The sequence below is a fragment of the Dendrobates tinctorius genome, unplaced genomic scaffold (assembly GCF_039654945.1).
Source record: "Dendrobates tinctorius isolate UK_male_01 unplaced genomic scaffold, ASM3965494v1 ptg000250l, whole genome shotgun sequence".
In the NCBI taxonomy this organism is placed as follows: Eukaryota; Metazoa; Chordata; class Amphibia; order Anura; family Dendrobatidae; genus Dendrobates; species Dendrobates tinctorius.
Window position 1 is genome coordinate 6998444 of NW_027361917.1, and position 17293 is coordinate 7015736.

General features: G+C 41.9%; 1 protein-coding gene across 5 annotated transcripts in view; it reads left to right on the forward strand.

The window, feature by feature from the left end:
- DZANK1 (double zinc ribbon and ankyrin repeat domains 1) overlaps positions 1–16943 on the forward strand; it is a 114345-nt gene extending 97402 nt beyond the window's left edge. For all 5 annotated transcript variants that reach the window (XM_073557440.1, XM_073557439.1, XM_073557438.1 and 2 more), the window contains 5 exons: positions 4875–4972; positions 6415–6495; positions 8653–8780; positions 11776–11850; positions 16641–16943. In XM_073557440.1, the coding sequence (XP_073413541.1) occupies positions 4875–4972; positions 6415–6495; positions 8653–8780; positions 11776–11850; positions 16641–16806 (548 nt within the window). In that variant the 3' untranslated portion in view covers positions 16807–16943. The remainder of the gene's footprint in view (positions 1–4874; positions 4973–6414; positions 6496–8652; positions 8781–11775; positions 11851–16640) is intronic.
- The last annotated feature ends 350 nt before the right edge of the window (positions 16944–17293 follow it).

Below are 17293 nucleotides of genomic sequence, written 5' to 3' on the forward strand. Positions count from 1 at the left end.
TGTTCCCTGTAATAGGTTTACAGTAAGTATTAGACATAATTTCCTGTCCTACATTTCCCCGTAGTTCTAGATCTAGAAATGGTATTTGGGTTTTATTGGATTTATGAGTGAATCTGATATTATAGGTATTAGAGTTAATGTAATCCATAAATGCTGGTATAGTAGATACAGTACATCACCCTCCCAAATAATGAGGGTATCATCGATGTATCTACCATATCAGTGGATACACTGCACATAAGGGTTATTCACTGAATAAATGAATTGTTTTTCCCAAAATGCCATGGTCAGATTAGCCAAGGATGGGGAGTACTTAGCTCCCATTGGGACTCCAGACTTCTGTAAATAAATAGTACCATCAAATGCAAAAAAAAATGTTTAAGAAGAAAAAACACAACCTGCAACAAAAAATTAATCAAATCTTCTGAATATTCACTATAACTCCGTAAGAAATACTCCAGAGCTTCCATAGCCAAATTATGCGGGATGCATGTGTACAGCGATATAACATCGCAACTCAGCCATACAATGTTTTCTCGCCATATCTTATCAGAAAAAGTGGCTAAAACATCCCTAGAATCTTTGAGGTAGCCTGGTAGGCTCCGTACCATTGGCTGAAGAAGAGAATCAGCCCATTCACAAAGGTGCTCATTTTAAGACCCAATACCCGATACAATTGCTCTCATAGGAGGGATACAGTTGTGGCCAAAGGTATTGACACCCCTGCAATTTTGTCAGATAATACTCAGTTTCTTCCTGAAAATGATTGCAAACACAAATTCTTTGGTATTATTATCTTCATTTAATTTGTCTTAAATGAAAAAACACAAAGAATTGTCCTAAAGCCAAATTGGATATAATTCCACACCAAACATAAAAAAGAGGGTGGACAAAATTATTGGCAGTGTTCGAAAAATCATGTGATGTTTCTCTAATTTGTGTAATTAACAGCACCTGTAACTTACCTGTGGCACCTAACAGGTGTTGGCAATAACTAAATCACACTTGCAGCCAGTTGACATGGATTAAACTTGACTCAACCTCTGTCCTGTGTCCTTGTGTGTACCACATTGAGCATGAAGAAAAGAAAGAAGACCAAAGAACTGTCTGAGGACTTGAGAAACCAAATTGTGAGGAAGCATGAGCCATCTCAAGGCTACAAGTCCATCTCCAAAGACCTGAATGTTCCTGTGTCTACCGTGCGCAGTGTCATCAAGAAGTTTAAAGCCCATGGCACTGTGGCTAACCTCCCTAGATGTGGACAGAAAAGAAAAATTGACAAGAGATTTCAACGCAAGATTGTGCGGATGTTGGATAAAGAACCTCGACTAACATCCAAACAAGTTCAAGCTGCCCTTCAGTCCGAGGGTACAACAGTGTCAACCTGTACTATCCGTCGGCATCTGAATGAAAAGGGACTGTATGGTAGGAGACCCAGGAAGACTCCACTTCTTAACCCGAGACATAAAAAAGCCAGGCTGGAGTTTGCAAAAACTTGCCTAAAACGTTTTGTAAGAATGTTCTCTGGTCAGATGAGACAAAAGTAGAGCTTTTTGGGCAAAGGCATCAACATAGAGTTTACAGGAGAAAAAAAGAGGCATTCAAGGAAAAGAACACGGTCCCTACAAACATGGCGGAGGTTCCCTGATGTTTTGGGGTTGCTTTGCTGCCTCTAGCACTGGACTGCTTGACCGTGTGCATGGCATTATGAAGTCTGAAGACTACCAACAAATTTTGCAGCATAATGTAGGGCCCAGTGTGAGAAAGCTGGGTCTCCCTCAGAGGTCATGGGTCTTCCAGCAGGACAATGACCCAAAACACAGAGAGAGCACTGGAGACTTCTAAGGTGGCCAGCAATGAGTCCAGACCTGAATCCCATAGAACACCTGTGGAGAGATCTAAAAATGGCAGTTTGGAGAAGGCACCCTTCAAATATCAGGGACCTGGAGCAGTTTGCCAAAGAAGAATGGTCTAAAATTCCAGCAGAGCATTGTAAGAAACTCATTGATGGTTACCGGAAGCGGTTGGTCGCACTTATTTTGGCTAAAGGTTGTGCAACCAAGTATTAGGCTGAGGGTGCCAATACTTTTGTCTGGCCCATTTTTGGAGTTTTGTGTGAAATGATCAATGTTTTGCTTCATTCTCTTTTGTGTTTTTTCATTTAAGACAAATTAAATGAAGATAATAATACCAAATAATTTGTGATTGCAATCATTTTCAGGAAGAAACTGAGTATTATCTGACAGAATTGCAGGGGTGTCAATACTTTTGGCCACAACTGTATCTGCAATTTTGTGAATTTTGGGCAAGCCATATATGATTGGCAAAATCAGATTTTGAACTCTCAAATATTCAGCTTGTTTTTTGTTTAATATGCCCATATTAATACCTTCCATGACTATATCTTCAGCTATTTTATTATAGGTTTTTGTTGGATTAGAGATTAATTTCTCATAAACCTCATTGTCAGATAAAAGTTTTAACATTTGATTTCAATATCAGAACAGTACCTGGACCTGGACCCAGGCCGCATTCACTTGAATGGGGGGCCCAAACATCCAGTGTTTGCCACGTTGTCATGTGCATGACAGTGTGGCAAACACCGCTTCTGATAGGCGGTGAAATCATCCTCGCCGGAACAGAGCCGCGGTTCCCACTCTGTCAAAACACAGCATGAGCGCGCAGCTGTGATCAGAGATATAAAGTTTACCTCCAGTCATTGATGACAGTGGATGGGACTACTGCTCCCATCATCCGACATCTGCTGCCGCTAATTACAGCGAGAGCAGGAGCGGCTGATGGGAGTATTTATCAGCTGCTCCTGCACTGTAAATAAATAATTTTAAAAAAAACGGCATGAATTCCCCTGTATTTTTGATAACCAGCCAGGCAGAACTCAACTGGGGGCTGCAACCCTCAGCTGTCAGCTACAACAAGGCTGGTTATTAAGAATAGAGGGGTCCCCACCCTGTATTTTCAAATAAATAATGTTAAAAATCAGCGTTGGGTCCCCCTCCATTTTTGACAACCAGCCTTGCTAAAGCAGACAGTTGGGTGCTGGTATTCTCAGACTGGTAAGGGGTCATGGATATTGATCCTCCCTAGCCTAAAAATAGCAGCCTGCAGCTGCGCAGAAAAGGCACATCTATTAGATGCGCCAATTCTGGCACTTTGCCCGGCTCTTCCCACTTGCCCTGTAGTGGTGGCAAGTGGGGTTCATATTTGTAGGGTTGATGTCACCTTTGTATTGTCATGTGACATCAAGCCCACAGTTTAGTAATGGAGAGGCATCTGTAAGACACCTATCCATTACTAATAGTTATAAAGACACAGTCAGAATAAAGTCCTTTATTAGAAATAAACCAAAACAGTTTTACTTATTTATTTAAAAATAACAGACACAGGTATACTAACCAAATGTTTTTCTCACGTTGCTAGCAGGGATCTCACCGAGGCCACGGCAGTACAGCTCGGCAGGGAATGCAGCCTCTGTGACTGGAGGTAACCTCGATGACGTCACCATCGGTCACTGAGGCTACGAGTTCATTCCTCAGTGGTTCTCAGCCTTGCATGAATGGATTATGGCATGGGACAGAACAACGGAGAGGTGAGGGATATTGTTGTTTTTTTTATTTTAGTTTTATTACAGGAGAACGAGGGCTTCGGTGGAATAGGCGTTTGGTGAGTATAAGGGTATGTGCACACGCTGCGGAATGCTCTGCGGATTTGGCCACGAATTTTGTAAAATCCACAGGTAAATCTGCAGGTCAAAAGACCTGCAGTTTTACTTGCGGATTAGCCTGCGGTTTTTCATCTCCACAATGGAGGAGATGGCAAACCGCAGCGGAATACGCAGAAAGAATTGACATGTCAATTCTTTCTGCGGTTTTGAAACCGCAGCAAATCCGCGCGGAAAATTCCGCAGCGTCTGCACAGCGTTTTTTTTTTTTTTGCATAGGGTAGAATGCTACTGTACACCTCAGCAAAAACTGCTGCGGATCCGCAGCGGCCAAATCCATACATACCCTAAATGTCACCTGTCACCTGACAGGCTGGTTGACAAAAATGGGGGGGTCCCATACCGTTTTTTTTTTCATTATTTAATTAAATAATTTTTGATAAACAGCATGGGGACCCCTCTATTCTTAATAACCAGCCTTGTTGAAGCTGACAGCTGAGGGTTGCAGCCCCAAGCTGTGAGTTTTGTCTGTTTGGTTATCAAAAGTACAAGGGAATCCATGCCGTTTTTTTTTTTAATTATTTATTTACAGCGCAGGAGCCGCTGATGAATATATCCATTAGCCACTCCTGCTCTCGCTGTTATTAGCGGCAGCAGATGTCAGATGATGGGAACAGTAGTCCCATCAGCTGACACCAGTGACCAGAGGTTAATTTTATACCTCGGATCACAGCTGAGCGCTCACGCTGTCTTTTGACCGTGGGAACCGTGGCTCTCTGAGAGTTGATGATGAGTTCACCGCCGATCAGAAGCAGTGTTTGCCGTGATGTCATGTTATTTTTTATATAGACAAGTGTTTTAGGTGGATTTTCATAACTCATCAACTATTTGCAAAGTACCAAGGTCATTTGACCAGGACATTATTGGGGGCTCTTCTGCCATTCTGCATATATACAGTAGGTTATATTCAGAGCACCCGTAACGCCACCCGTGAAGTGACGGCACCCACTAAATAAGATCTGAATGACAAATCACACACTGACGGGTTCTCTTTAGAGTTTATTTCTGGAATTGGGGATCATTAATTGTTTACTAAAATTTGCCTGACGATTTTACTTAACACCTGTGGCTGCCGCCACTATCATTATGTACCATCATTATATATAATAGTATAATACTTGTTGATATCCTGCAGCCAGTGAGGACGGACTCAGTGCCAGAAGCAACAATGGAAAAGGAAAACGGTCCAAGAGAAAGAGCAGGAAACCTCTTCAGAAAGAAGACCGTCTCCCGGTATGTGACAGAACGCAGGAACTAGACAAGTAATATGTTTTCTAACTCTGTACCACCTGTTTAGTCCACCATTCAGATAGCTGGGCTGTGACCAAGGACCCAGGACATTAGCGGCGCCCACACTCCCCCACCTAGAAACTACATCATACACTTGTATGGGTCATCAGAGCTTTAGCTTGGCACTATGTTATCTTCTGGTTGTGTAGCCAGGCCAATGATCTGTCGATAGTAGGGTTGGGGTGAGAAAAGAGCTGGGGAGGTAGAAGCTTTGGAAGTGCTTTGGCATTTACGCCTTATTTGCGTAAGAATTTAAACAGTGATTTAAGTGTTGCTTGGGGAACAAGAGATTACAAATATCAAAGTATGGATGACATTGTCTTTCAGAGCCATATAAACAGCTTGGAACGGTGGCTCCTTCTGACAGAGTCCCTAGAATTAAAGGACCACCTGTTTTAAGGGGTTGGCTCATGTTCCTTTGTTGAGTAACACACTTCTCCTCTACATCTCAGTCGCCTGCTTGCCTGAAGATTGGCAGATGAGGCCGGCAGAATGGCTGAGCTGCTGGCCAAAACTGTACGCTATCCCATATTGAAAGTAGAGGCAGCTTTCCTTGTGCGGCATGGGAGAAGTGGCAGGGCTCTAAGGTTTCCAAGTAGACTGTGCAAGCTGTATAGAAAACAGCCTGAAAGCGTGCACACTTGCCTAAGAGACAGTCACATCTAAGGTGGACGGTAGCTTTGGCCATGAGCTCTACCCTACAGAATCAAAAATCCCTCCAGTCTTTTGATTAAGCGGAAAATTGCAAAAATGTTGTTTTTACAAACAATTTGCAGTTTTTCTCTTCCACATGGCGCCACTGCTGACAGCATGAAATAGGAAGAGGTTGTGTAAGTAACGGTCTCATATAGTCAACTTTCTGCTGGACACTGGTGATTGAATAATTAGAATTACCTGTGGTAAGTTTTTGTTAATTGAAAATACCTGTAGTTGCTTCCTAAGACTTTCATTGGATTGTACTCATTTTACCAACATGGTCTTCAATCAATTTAAAAATGACTATTTTGGGTGTTCACAATAGCAAATCTTGTTTGCAATCAATGACCTACACTTGTTGGAGTATTTTGTAGTGTTCTGTCCTAAAAAAAATATTGATTCTGAAAGGAAACTAAAGGATTTTGGACTAATCTGTTGGGGTGTACTTATTTATGTTGAGCACTGTGTATATATGTTTATCATGTATATATCGTTTTGGTCTCTACCTATCAGTCTGACTGACAGTACTATCTGTTGCTAGAGATTAAAATGAAGCAACTGAACAAAAATATTACAGAGGAAACAGATGAGCTGTGGAGAATAAGATGTTACATTCATCGTCCATCTAACATAAATGACCAGGCCTTTGTATCTTTTCAATACAATGTTAACACTTGAATACTTCACAGCCTGAAGATCGCAAACTTCTTAGGGAAGTTGGTCCTAAAGGAGAAGGGAAGATTTCTGCTGTAGAGGAGCTCTTGGATGAGGTATATAGAAGGAATGTATCCGCTAACATATAAAGCTAGTAATATGGAGACAGCCTCTGCCACCGTGAGCCTGATTCATTCCCACTGGCATTGTGTACACCACACTTAAAGAGGTTGTCCACTACTTTAATATTGATGATCTATCCTTAGGATAGTAGTCATGAAACTTGGCACTCAAAAGGCTATTTTGCAATATATCCTTTTGAGTGCCGAGTTTCATTACTACTACTACTGGTATAGATTGGAACTCTTCTTAGGCACCTCATCTATCCGCTCTGGGGTGCCGATTATAACTTTTCGATCATTTGGATAGGTCATCAATGTCTGATCGGTGAGGGTGCAACATCTGGCAAGCGGTGTTAGTCACTGCGCTGGTGCTGTAAGCACACCCTGGCACATTGACTGAGAGCCGTCTCTGCAGCACATAGTGGTAGTTATGTACAGTTGAAGCCAGAAGTTTACATACACTACTGTATATAAAAAGACACATATGCATGTTTTTCTCAATATCTGACATGAAATCAGAATAAACCTTTCCTGTTTTAGGTTAATTAGGATTACCATAATTATTAATATTTGCCAAGTGCCAGAATAATGATAGAGAGAGAATGTTTTAAGGCATTTTTATTACTTACTGCAAAGTCAAAAGTTTACTTACATTTCATTAGTATTTGGTATCATTGCCCTTAAACTGAATGACTTGGGTCAAACGTTTGGGACATCCTTCCACAAGCTTCTTACAATAGTTGGTTGGAATTTCGGCCAATTCCTCCTAAAAAAAACTGGTGTAACTGATCCACGTTTGTAGGTTGCCTTGCTTGCACCGGCCTTTTCAGCTTTGGCCATAAGTTTTCATAGGATTGAGATCAGGGCTTTGTGATGGCCACTCCAAAACATTGACTTTTTTATCCTTAAACCACTTTGTTACCATTTTTGGCAGTATGTTTCGGAAGACCTACTTCCACCCAAGCTTAACTTCTGGCTGATGTCTTGAGATGTTTCTCATGATGCCATCTATTTTGTGAAGTGCACCAGTCCCTCCTGCAGCAAAACATCCCCACAACATGATGCTGCCACCCCCGTGTTTCACAGTGGGGATGGTGTTCTTAGGTTTCCAAGCTTCTTGCTTTTTCCTCCAAACGTAACGATGGTCATTATGCCCAAAAAGTTCAATTTTAGTTTCATCAGACCACAGGACATGTCTGCAAAAATTAAGGTCTTTGTTCCTGTGTGAATTTGCAGTCATTAATCTGGCTTTTTTATGTTTCTTTTGGAGTAATGTCTTCTTCCTGGCAGAGTGGCCTTTCAGCCCATGTCGTTTCACTGTGGATAGTGACACAGTCTTACCAGCTTCCGCCTTCATCTTCACAAGGTCTTTTTGCTTTTGTTCTTGGGTTGATATGCAGATGTTGGACCAAAGCGCGCTCATCTCTGGGCCACAGAACCCATAGATTTTGTCCCTGTGAACCCTGCTCCCACCCTCCCCTTCTTTGTGACCTTTGCACAGGTTCGTTAGGTATTTCAGTACAATAAAAGAAAGTCGGGGTGTGACCGTGGTGGCTATCTATGTACATGTGTTGTTTCCTGAAATTAGAGTCTTAAAAAGCCCCAATGGTCATTGTTAAAGTTGTATGATTTTCATTTTTAATACAGATTGTGATATGAAAAATATTGAAAAAATACATTAACATAAAAGCATAAGTTAAAGAATAGGTCTTTTTTTAGTGATGAGAGAACTTGCTCGGATAACGTCTTATCTGAGCATGCTCGGGTGTTATCCAAGCATCTGTGCATGCTTGTATATTATGTTCAAGTCCCTACGGCTGCATGATTTGCAGCAGCTAGACAGCCTCAACATATGTGGGTATTCCCTACCAAACAGGCAATCCCTGCATGTGTTGGACTGTCTAACAGCTGTAAATCATACAGCCGCAGGGACTCGAACATAATATATGAGCACGCACGAGAAACTCTGATAACACCTGAGCATGCTCAGATAAGACGTTATCCGAGCACATTTGCTCATCCCTAGTCATTTTATGTTGATAGCTTCCCTTTAAGTGTCTAAGGCCAGATTTTGAGGTGTCCAGTGTACTTCTGATTTATAAAGCAGATATTCTAATCCCCTTAATTGTTGTAATTTACCACTGCATTCAGGGAGCAGATCCTAACTGTTCTAATAATGAAGATCGTCCAGTACTGACTGTTGCCGTCCTGAATGGACATCATAAAGCTATACCAGTCCTCGTACAGAAAGGATCAGATATAGACCAGCAATCTGGACCGTAAGCACTTAATCTTCTTCTTACGCTTTACTTACATTACAGAAAATCTCCAAAACTTATTTCCACGTTTTCTTCTCTTTTGCTGATTATTATTTTACAATGAACTACTGAAAAGCAGCAGATGCCTTATTAAGGGGCAATAAGTTCACCAATTCATCTACTATGAAGCTGACTGGCAATGGAAACCTCCTATGTGTTTGCACTTTCCTAGGCATAAATACAGTAGTTGATCGGGAGCATCTTTTTAGAATATTCCGCTAGTGACCAGCCCACAAGTCTGTTTATTGACTTTTTTTTATTATAGCTTGCCTCCTTGTCACAAATTATACCCCATATTCAGTTATTGAATGTGTTATTTTAGTGGCAGAACTACAGTGGTGCTGGAAAGTTTGTGAATCCTTTAGAACCTTCCATATTTGTGCATAAATTTGACATAAAATTACAGCAACATTTCATACAAGTCATCAAAGGAGATTAACAGAACCAAATCAGACAAATGCATCAAAGGTATTAGATTGTAATTTTTTTATTGAGGGAAATGATCCAATATCCCATCTCAGTGAGTAGCAAGAGTATATGAACCCTTGCTTTCAGTATCTGACCCCTTATGCAGTAATAATCGCATTTACTGTATTTTTCGGATTATAAGACGCTCCAGATTATAAGACGCACCCCAAATTTTGAAGAGAAAAATAAGAAAAAAAAACTTTTTTTTTAAATAAAATGGTGGTGCGTCTTATAGCTTATCGGGGGTGGTGGCTGCGGTGAAGCGGGGTCCCTGGGTTGCTGCTGGAGGAGACAAGAGTCGAGCGTTGCTGCAGGCCGGAGGCTCAGATGAGACGGTGTTCGGATGTGCGGCACACCACTGCGGGTGTCCGGTGCTGCAGGGACTCTGCCGGCATTTTGTGAAAGGCCAGAGCCCCCGCAGCTCCATAGTTACCTATGCGGTGGATTCAGCACCAAGATCTCTAGAAATGAGATCTCAGCACTGAGGTCTCATCTCCCGAGATCTTGGTGCCAAGATCTCCATCTGCACATGCGCCCCCCCGGTAGCCATTTTCCCGGAGCCCACCACATAGGAAACCATGGAACTGCAGGGGCTTTCGTCCTTTCACAAAATGTCGGCAGAGCCCCCACAGCACCGGACACCCGCAGCGGCGAGCCGCACATCGGAACACCCCCTCATCCCAATCTGCGGCCTGCAACAACGCTCCACTCTTTCCTGCTCCGTGCGACCCTGGGACCCTGCTCCTCTGCGGCCAGTAAGGTATATCTGCATTATAAGACGCACCCCCATTTTCCCCCAAAATTTTTTGGGAAAATAGTGGGTCTTATAATCCAAAAAATACGGTAAATGTTTCCGTTATTTATTGGTCCTCATATTAGCTTGGAGAAATTTTAGCCCATTTCTCTCTACAAAACAGCTTCACCTCTGTTGTGTTGGTGGGCTTTCTCACATGAATTGCTCACTTCAGATCCTTCCACAATATTTCTATAGGATTATGGTCAGGACTTTTACTTGGCCATTCCAAAACTGTAACTTTATTCTTCTTTGACCATACTTTTGTAGAGAGTCTTGTGTTCTTCAGCTCATTGACTTGCTGAATAACCAACGTTCTGTTGAAATTCAGCTCATGGACGGATGTCCAGACATTTTCCTTTGGAATTGGCTGGCATAAAATTCAGGATTCATTGTTCCTTCAATGATGAGAAGCTGTCGTGGCCCAGGTACAGCAAACAGACCCAAATCATGATATTAGCACTACAGTATTTCACAGATGGTAGAAGGTTTTTATGCTCTAATGTATTTTTTCAAATAAAACTTTTCTCATTTAAACAAAAAAGCTCTATTTTGGGTCTAATCCATCCACAGAACGTTGCCTCAATAGTCTTCTGGCCACAAACAGGCGTCAGTGTTCTTTTTGGAGAGCAGCGGCAGTCTACTTCCAGTCCTGCCATGCACACCATTGTTTTTCAGAGTCCTCTTGATCGTGGACTCATAAACTTTAACATTAAATAATGTGATGCAGACCTTTAGTTGCTTAAAGGTTATCTTGGTTTCCTTTGTGACCTAGCAGTTTATTATACATCTTGGTCTTGAAGTGATGTTTGTTGGTCAACCACTCCAGGGAAACGTAATAATGTCTATAGAGTCTGTCTGTGGATTGGTGGAGGCTAAACTCTTTAGAGATGGTTTTGTAACCTTTTCTAGCGTGGTGAGTATCAACAACTCTGCTTCCGTGGTCCTCAGGAATCTTCTTTTGTTTATGCCATGATATACTACCACAAACCTGTATTGTGAAGATCACATTTGGATAAATCCCTGTTTAAAAAAATAGAGGTCATGCACTCACTTCCGATTGTCATCTTTATTGATTGAAAACACCAAACTCTAATTTTCCCTTCACATTTTCTGCTAATCCTAATGGTTAACAAACTTTTGCCACTTACAGACGTTATATTGGATCATTTTCCTCATTTACAGAAGGAAGAGTCTAATATTTTTGACTCATTAGATTTGGTTATTTATCTACTTTTAGGACTTTTGTGCAAATATAATGTAGTTTTTGGTCAAATTTATGCTTTAAATATGGATAATTCTGAAAGAATTCATAAACATTTAAGCGCCATTGTACAATACAATCTTATGCATCATTGCCTCTTTAATAGATTCCTCCTCTGAGCCTTTGCTGATAGGTTTGATGGAAAGAATAGCGCTTGCATACAGTGTGGTTCTTTCTATCAAAAAGACAGAATCTGACAGACTGCAGTCTATGTCATTGAGGTTTATTTCATACTTGTGGTCTCCAGAATCTGATATATTCAGCAAATCATTGTGGTTTCCACTATCAAAAGAGGCTACAAAATTATTTTGTCTTCAAAGCAAATTTCCTCAATTTTGATCTCATGTATCACATTTTTCTCTGAAAATTGTTCTATATCTTTGTACAACTTATCATTGCACCCAAGTGAAATATCTCATTTCTCCTTGCAGAAATCGGAACACTGCTCTACATGAGGCTGTCCTACTTGGGTTGGAAGGGAAGAAATGCATTGAAGTATTACTTGGGTAAAGATAGTTATTACAGTTCTAAAGAGCAATCTTTAAAGGCAGCCTGTCAGTTCAAAATGGCTGTTTAAACCAATCACAGGTGGTCGGTGCACTCTTGGTATGAATCTTCAGGTATATAATCCACTGTGACATTCTCATAGGTGTACATGTAGTTTTGCTGCTGACCGTCCCCAGTACAGGGGGTAAACTCTGCAGCCGTTCATATGGCACAGATATATATATATGTAATTTACAGGACTTGTATTTTGGGTGTGATTTTATAGCAGGGAATTTATGCTCGGCATAGATTTGTGTGTGTGAACCGAGTTAAATGTAAGCGCTTATTCAGATTGCATGTCATAACCTTCCAGCATATATAGTTGTTACAAAATGATATACATGAAACGTCTGGTGACAGAGGTATACAGTGGGGAAAATAAGTATTTGATACACTGCCGATTTTGCAAGTTTTCCCACCTTCAAAGAATGGAGAGGTCTGTAGTTTTTATTATAGGTACACAAACTGTGAGAGACAGAATCTAAAAAAGAATCCAGAAAATCACATTGTATGATTTTTACATAATTAATTTGAATTTTATTGCATGAAATAAATATTATACAATAGAAAAACAGAACTTAAAGTGAACCTGCCAGCAGTTTTGGTCAATATAAGATGTGGCCACCGCCTTTCAGGGCTTATCTACAGCATTCTATAATGCTGTAGATAAACCCCCGATTCGACCTGCAAGATAAGAAAAATAAGTTATATTATACTTACCCGGGTGCCGGTCCGGTACGATGTCACAGGTCCGGCGCCTCCCATCTTCTTGTGATGCCACCGTCGCGCTCCTGCACAGGCGCACTTATCTGCTCTGTTGAGGGCAGAGCAAATTCCTAGAGTGAACAGGTGCTGGGCCTCTCTGACCTTTCCCGGCGCCTGCGCACTGCAGTACTTTGCTCTCCCCTCAACAGGGCAGAGAAGTATGCCTGCGCAGGAGCGCAATGCTGGGTAGCCATGAAGCAAGCAGGAGGGCAGCATCGCAAGAAGATGGGAGGCACCGGACCTGGACCCGCTACACCCATCGGACCGGACGGCCCCCCGGGGGAGTATAATAAAACTTCTTTTTAATTTTCGGGGGCTTAGCTACAGCATTATAGAATACTGTGGATAAGCCCAGACAGGTTCGTTTTAATATTGGGTACCAAAACTTTTTTTTGCAATTACAGAGGTCAGATGTTCCCTGTAGTCCTTGACCAAGTTTGCACACACTGCAGCAGAGATTTTGGCCCACTTCTCCATACAGCTCTTCTCCAGATCTTTCAGGGCTGCAATATTGAGTTTCAGCTCCCTCGAAAGATTTTCTATTGGGTTCAGGTTTGGAGACTGGCTGGGCCACTCCAGGACCTTGATGTGCTTCAAACGGAGCCACTCCTTAGTTGCCCTGACTGTGTATTTCAGGTCATTGTCATTCTGGAAGACCGAGTCATGACCAGTCTTCAATGTTCTTACGGAGGGAAGAAGGTTGTTGGCCAAAATCTCGCGATACATGATCCCATCCATCCTCCCATCAATAAGGTGCAGTCTTCCTGCCGCCTTTCGAGAAAAGCACCCCCAAAGTATGATGTTTCCCCCACCATTCTTCACGGTTGGGACAGTGTTCTTGGGGTTGTACTCATCCTTCTTCCTCCAAACACAACGAGTGGCGTTGATACCAAAAAGTTCTATTTTGGTCTCATCTGACCACATAACCTTTTCCCATGCCTCCTCTGGATAATCCAGGTGGTCATTGGTGAACAACAAATGGGCCTGGACATGTTCTGGCATGAGCAGGGGGATCTTGTGTGCCCTGCATGATTTTAATCCATGACGGCGTAGTGTGTTACTAACGGTACTGTTTGACACTGTGGTCTCTGCTATCTTCAGGTCATTGACCAGGTCCTCCCATATAGGTCTGGGCAGATTCCTGACCTCAGACTCATCCTTACCCCACGAGGTGAGATCTTGCATGGATCCCAAGAACGAGGAAGATTGACAGTCATCTTGTTTCTTTCATTATCTAATAATTGCGCCAACAGTTGTTGCCTTCTCACCAAGCTGCATGCCTATTGTTCTGTAGCCCATCCCAGCCTTGTGCAGATCTACAATTTTGGCCCTGGTGTCCTTAGACAGCTCTTTGGTCTTGGCCACGGTGGAGAGGTTGGACTGTGATTGAGTGTGTGGACAGGTGTATTTTATACAGGTAATTAATTCAAACAGGTGCAATTAATACAGGTAATGAGTGCAGAGTAGGAGGGCTCCTTAAAGAAAAACTAACTGCTCTGTGAGAGCCAGAATTCGTGCTGGTTGGTAGGTGATAAAATACTCATTTCATGCAATAAAATGCTATTTAAAAGTCATACAATGTGATTTTTTGATTTTTATATTTAGATTCTGTCTCTCACAGTTGAAGTGTACCTACAATAAAAATTACAGACCTCTCCATTCTTTGTAGGTGGGAAAACTTGCATAATCAGCAGTGTATCAAATACTTCTTTTCTCCACTGTATAATCTGTACCTGAATAGGAGCCAGAAAGGGTTATATATGGATGCGCCCAACCCAACACGCATTTCAGTATCTAGCTTCATCAGGTGGTGGACGAAACATGTCTGTCACCAGACATTTCATACATTCGTGACAAAATGATATAGATTTCATGAGATCTTTTTATATATGACATGATTAATTCGTTATATATGGTAATGCTGTATAAACATATTGTGATACATAGGAGTGATTTCTTACTTTCTCTTTTTTTTATACCTATTTATCATCCATTTATTTTGATTTCATAATATAAATCTTACATTTGGATTAGCGCTTGCTTTTCTTTTGGTTGTTTCCCCTTCCTATGTGAACCAAATTCATGATCAATTAAAATGTAATATATATATTTCACCATTATTATTTGCCTCTGTCGGATTTCTCTTCCCTTTAGTTTCTTATGCAATATTCCTGATGGGCCCCTGTATAGTCCAGCTTACACATGCACCTGTACACTGCTCAAGAATAATAAAGGGAACACTCAAACAACACAATGTAACTCCAAGTCAATCACACTTCTGTGAAATGAACCGGTCGAGTTATGAAGCAACACCAATTTTCCTGCTGTTGTGCAAATGGAACAGACAACAGGTAGAAATGATAGGCAATTAGCAAGACAACTCTATAAAGGAGTGGTTCTGCAGTGGGAGACCACAGACCATTTCTCTGTTCTCATCCTTTTTGGCTGTTGTTTTGGTCATTGCTCTCACCCCTAGAGGTACTGTACAATAGTATGAAGCAGAGTCTACAACCCACAGAAGTTGCTCAGGTATTGCACCTCATCTAGGATGGCAAATCAATATGAGCTGTGGCAAGAAGGGTAGCTGTGTGTATTAGCACAGTGTCCAGAGCATGGAGCAGATACCAAGAGACAGGCCATTATACCAGGAGTCGTGTAGGGGGCCGTAGGAGGGCAAGAACCCAGCAGCAGGACCGCTACCTCCTCCTTTGTGTGCAAGGAGGAATAGGAGCAGTGCCGGAGCCCTGCAAGCCACTAACATCCATGTGTCTGCTCAAACAGTCAAAAACAGACTCCATGAGAGTGGCATGAGGGCCTGACATCCACAAGTGAATGTTGTGCTTACAGCTCAACACCGTGCAGGGCGATTGGCATTTGCCAGAGAACACCAAGATTGGCATATTCGACATTGGCACCCTGTGCTCTTCACAGATGAGAGCAGGTTCACACTGAGCACATATGACAGTCTGTAGATGCCGTGGAGAACATTCTTCTGCCTGCAACATCCTCCAGTATGACCGGTTTGGCAGTGGATCAGTAATGGTGTGGAGAGGCATTTCTTTGGAGTCACACAGCCCTCCATGTGCTAGTCAGAGGTACCCTGACTGCCATTAGGTACCAGGATGAGATCCTCAGACACACAGTGAAGCCATATGGGGCCTGAGTTCCTTCTGATGCATGGCAACGCTAAGCCTCGTGTGGCTGAAGTGTCAGCAGTTTCTGCATGAAGGCATTGATGCTATATACTGGCCTGCCCATTCCCCAGACCCGAATCCAATCGTGCACATCTGCGACATCATGTGTTGTTCCATAAACCAACACCAAGTTGCACCACAGACTGTCCTGGAGATGACTCTTGCTTAAATCCAGGTCTGGGAGGAGATTCCTCAGGATAACATGCACCGCCTCATCAGGAGCATGCCCAGGCGTTGCAGGGAGGTCATACAGGCACGTGGAGGCCACACACACTACTGAGCATCATTTCCTTGTCTTGAGGCATTTCCACTGAAGTGGAATCATGCTGTAATTTGATTTTCCACTTTGCTTTTGAGTATCATTCCAAATCCAGACCTCCATGGGATATTAATTTTGATTTACATTGATAATTTTTATGTTTTATTGTTCTCAACGCATTCCTCTATGTAATGAATAAAGATTTGCAACTGGCATATTTCATTCAGTGATATCTAGGATGTGGTATTTTTGTGTTCCCTTTATTTTTTTGAGCAGTGTATATATACCCACACTTCTTACATATATTTTTATTGTACTCACCGTGTATTGATGACATTTATATATGCATGTGTAGTACTGCCCTTTTTTGAGTTTTCCTAATCCATGTCATAACCTTTGCAAAATTCCTGGATTTTCAAGGTTAGAGAAACGTATGCCCTTGTGATCTCAGATAGTGTTTTCACATATGAAGTCTCCCATGATGTGTTGAGGAATCATCGCTACCATTTTTTTTTTTTTTTTTTCTTCTTAGGTGCAATGCAAGTATTAAAAAGAAAAATGTTAAAGGGATGACAGCCTATGACCTGGCCCTGAAGAGCGGAAATGACCAAATCTCCTCACTTTTTGCCTCCAAGTTGGGGCAAGGCATGTTGGACAAGCTCACCAAGCCAAAAAACATCAGTCTAGATGTGTTCTGATCCGAGATTTCCAATGACAAACCTGTATACTCTTTTTCTAATCATGGTTATTTAATCCAGAAGTGATCTGCCTTGATTCCATGCGATATGCATTTGGTGCCTTTCTATTCTGAATAAACGTGTGTAATGTGCTCTTACCTTGCTGCTTTGTGGGCTCATTACCAATTGTTTGCCTTTCTTTGGGAAAAGAGCTTCTGTCTTTAGAAGAACACCCCTGGAGTAAGACAGCTGCCAGGCACTGATGTGGAACGGGTCACTTCCTCTTACATCTTGGTCAATACATGCCTCACTGACCATTTGAAACTAATACATGAACCTTTATATCCTATGACTTTTCTACCCAATTTCCTTACTGGCTGCACTTCCCATTAATTTAAAGCAAGAAGTCTCTAAACATAAAGGCCCAAACTCATCGAGAATGGCGTTTTACATGTCAGTGAAGAGTGGAGTGAAGTGTGCACCTTCTAATGAATTTGGTGCATCTTTC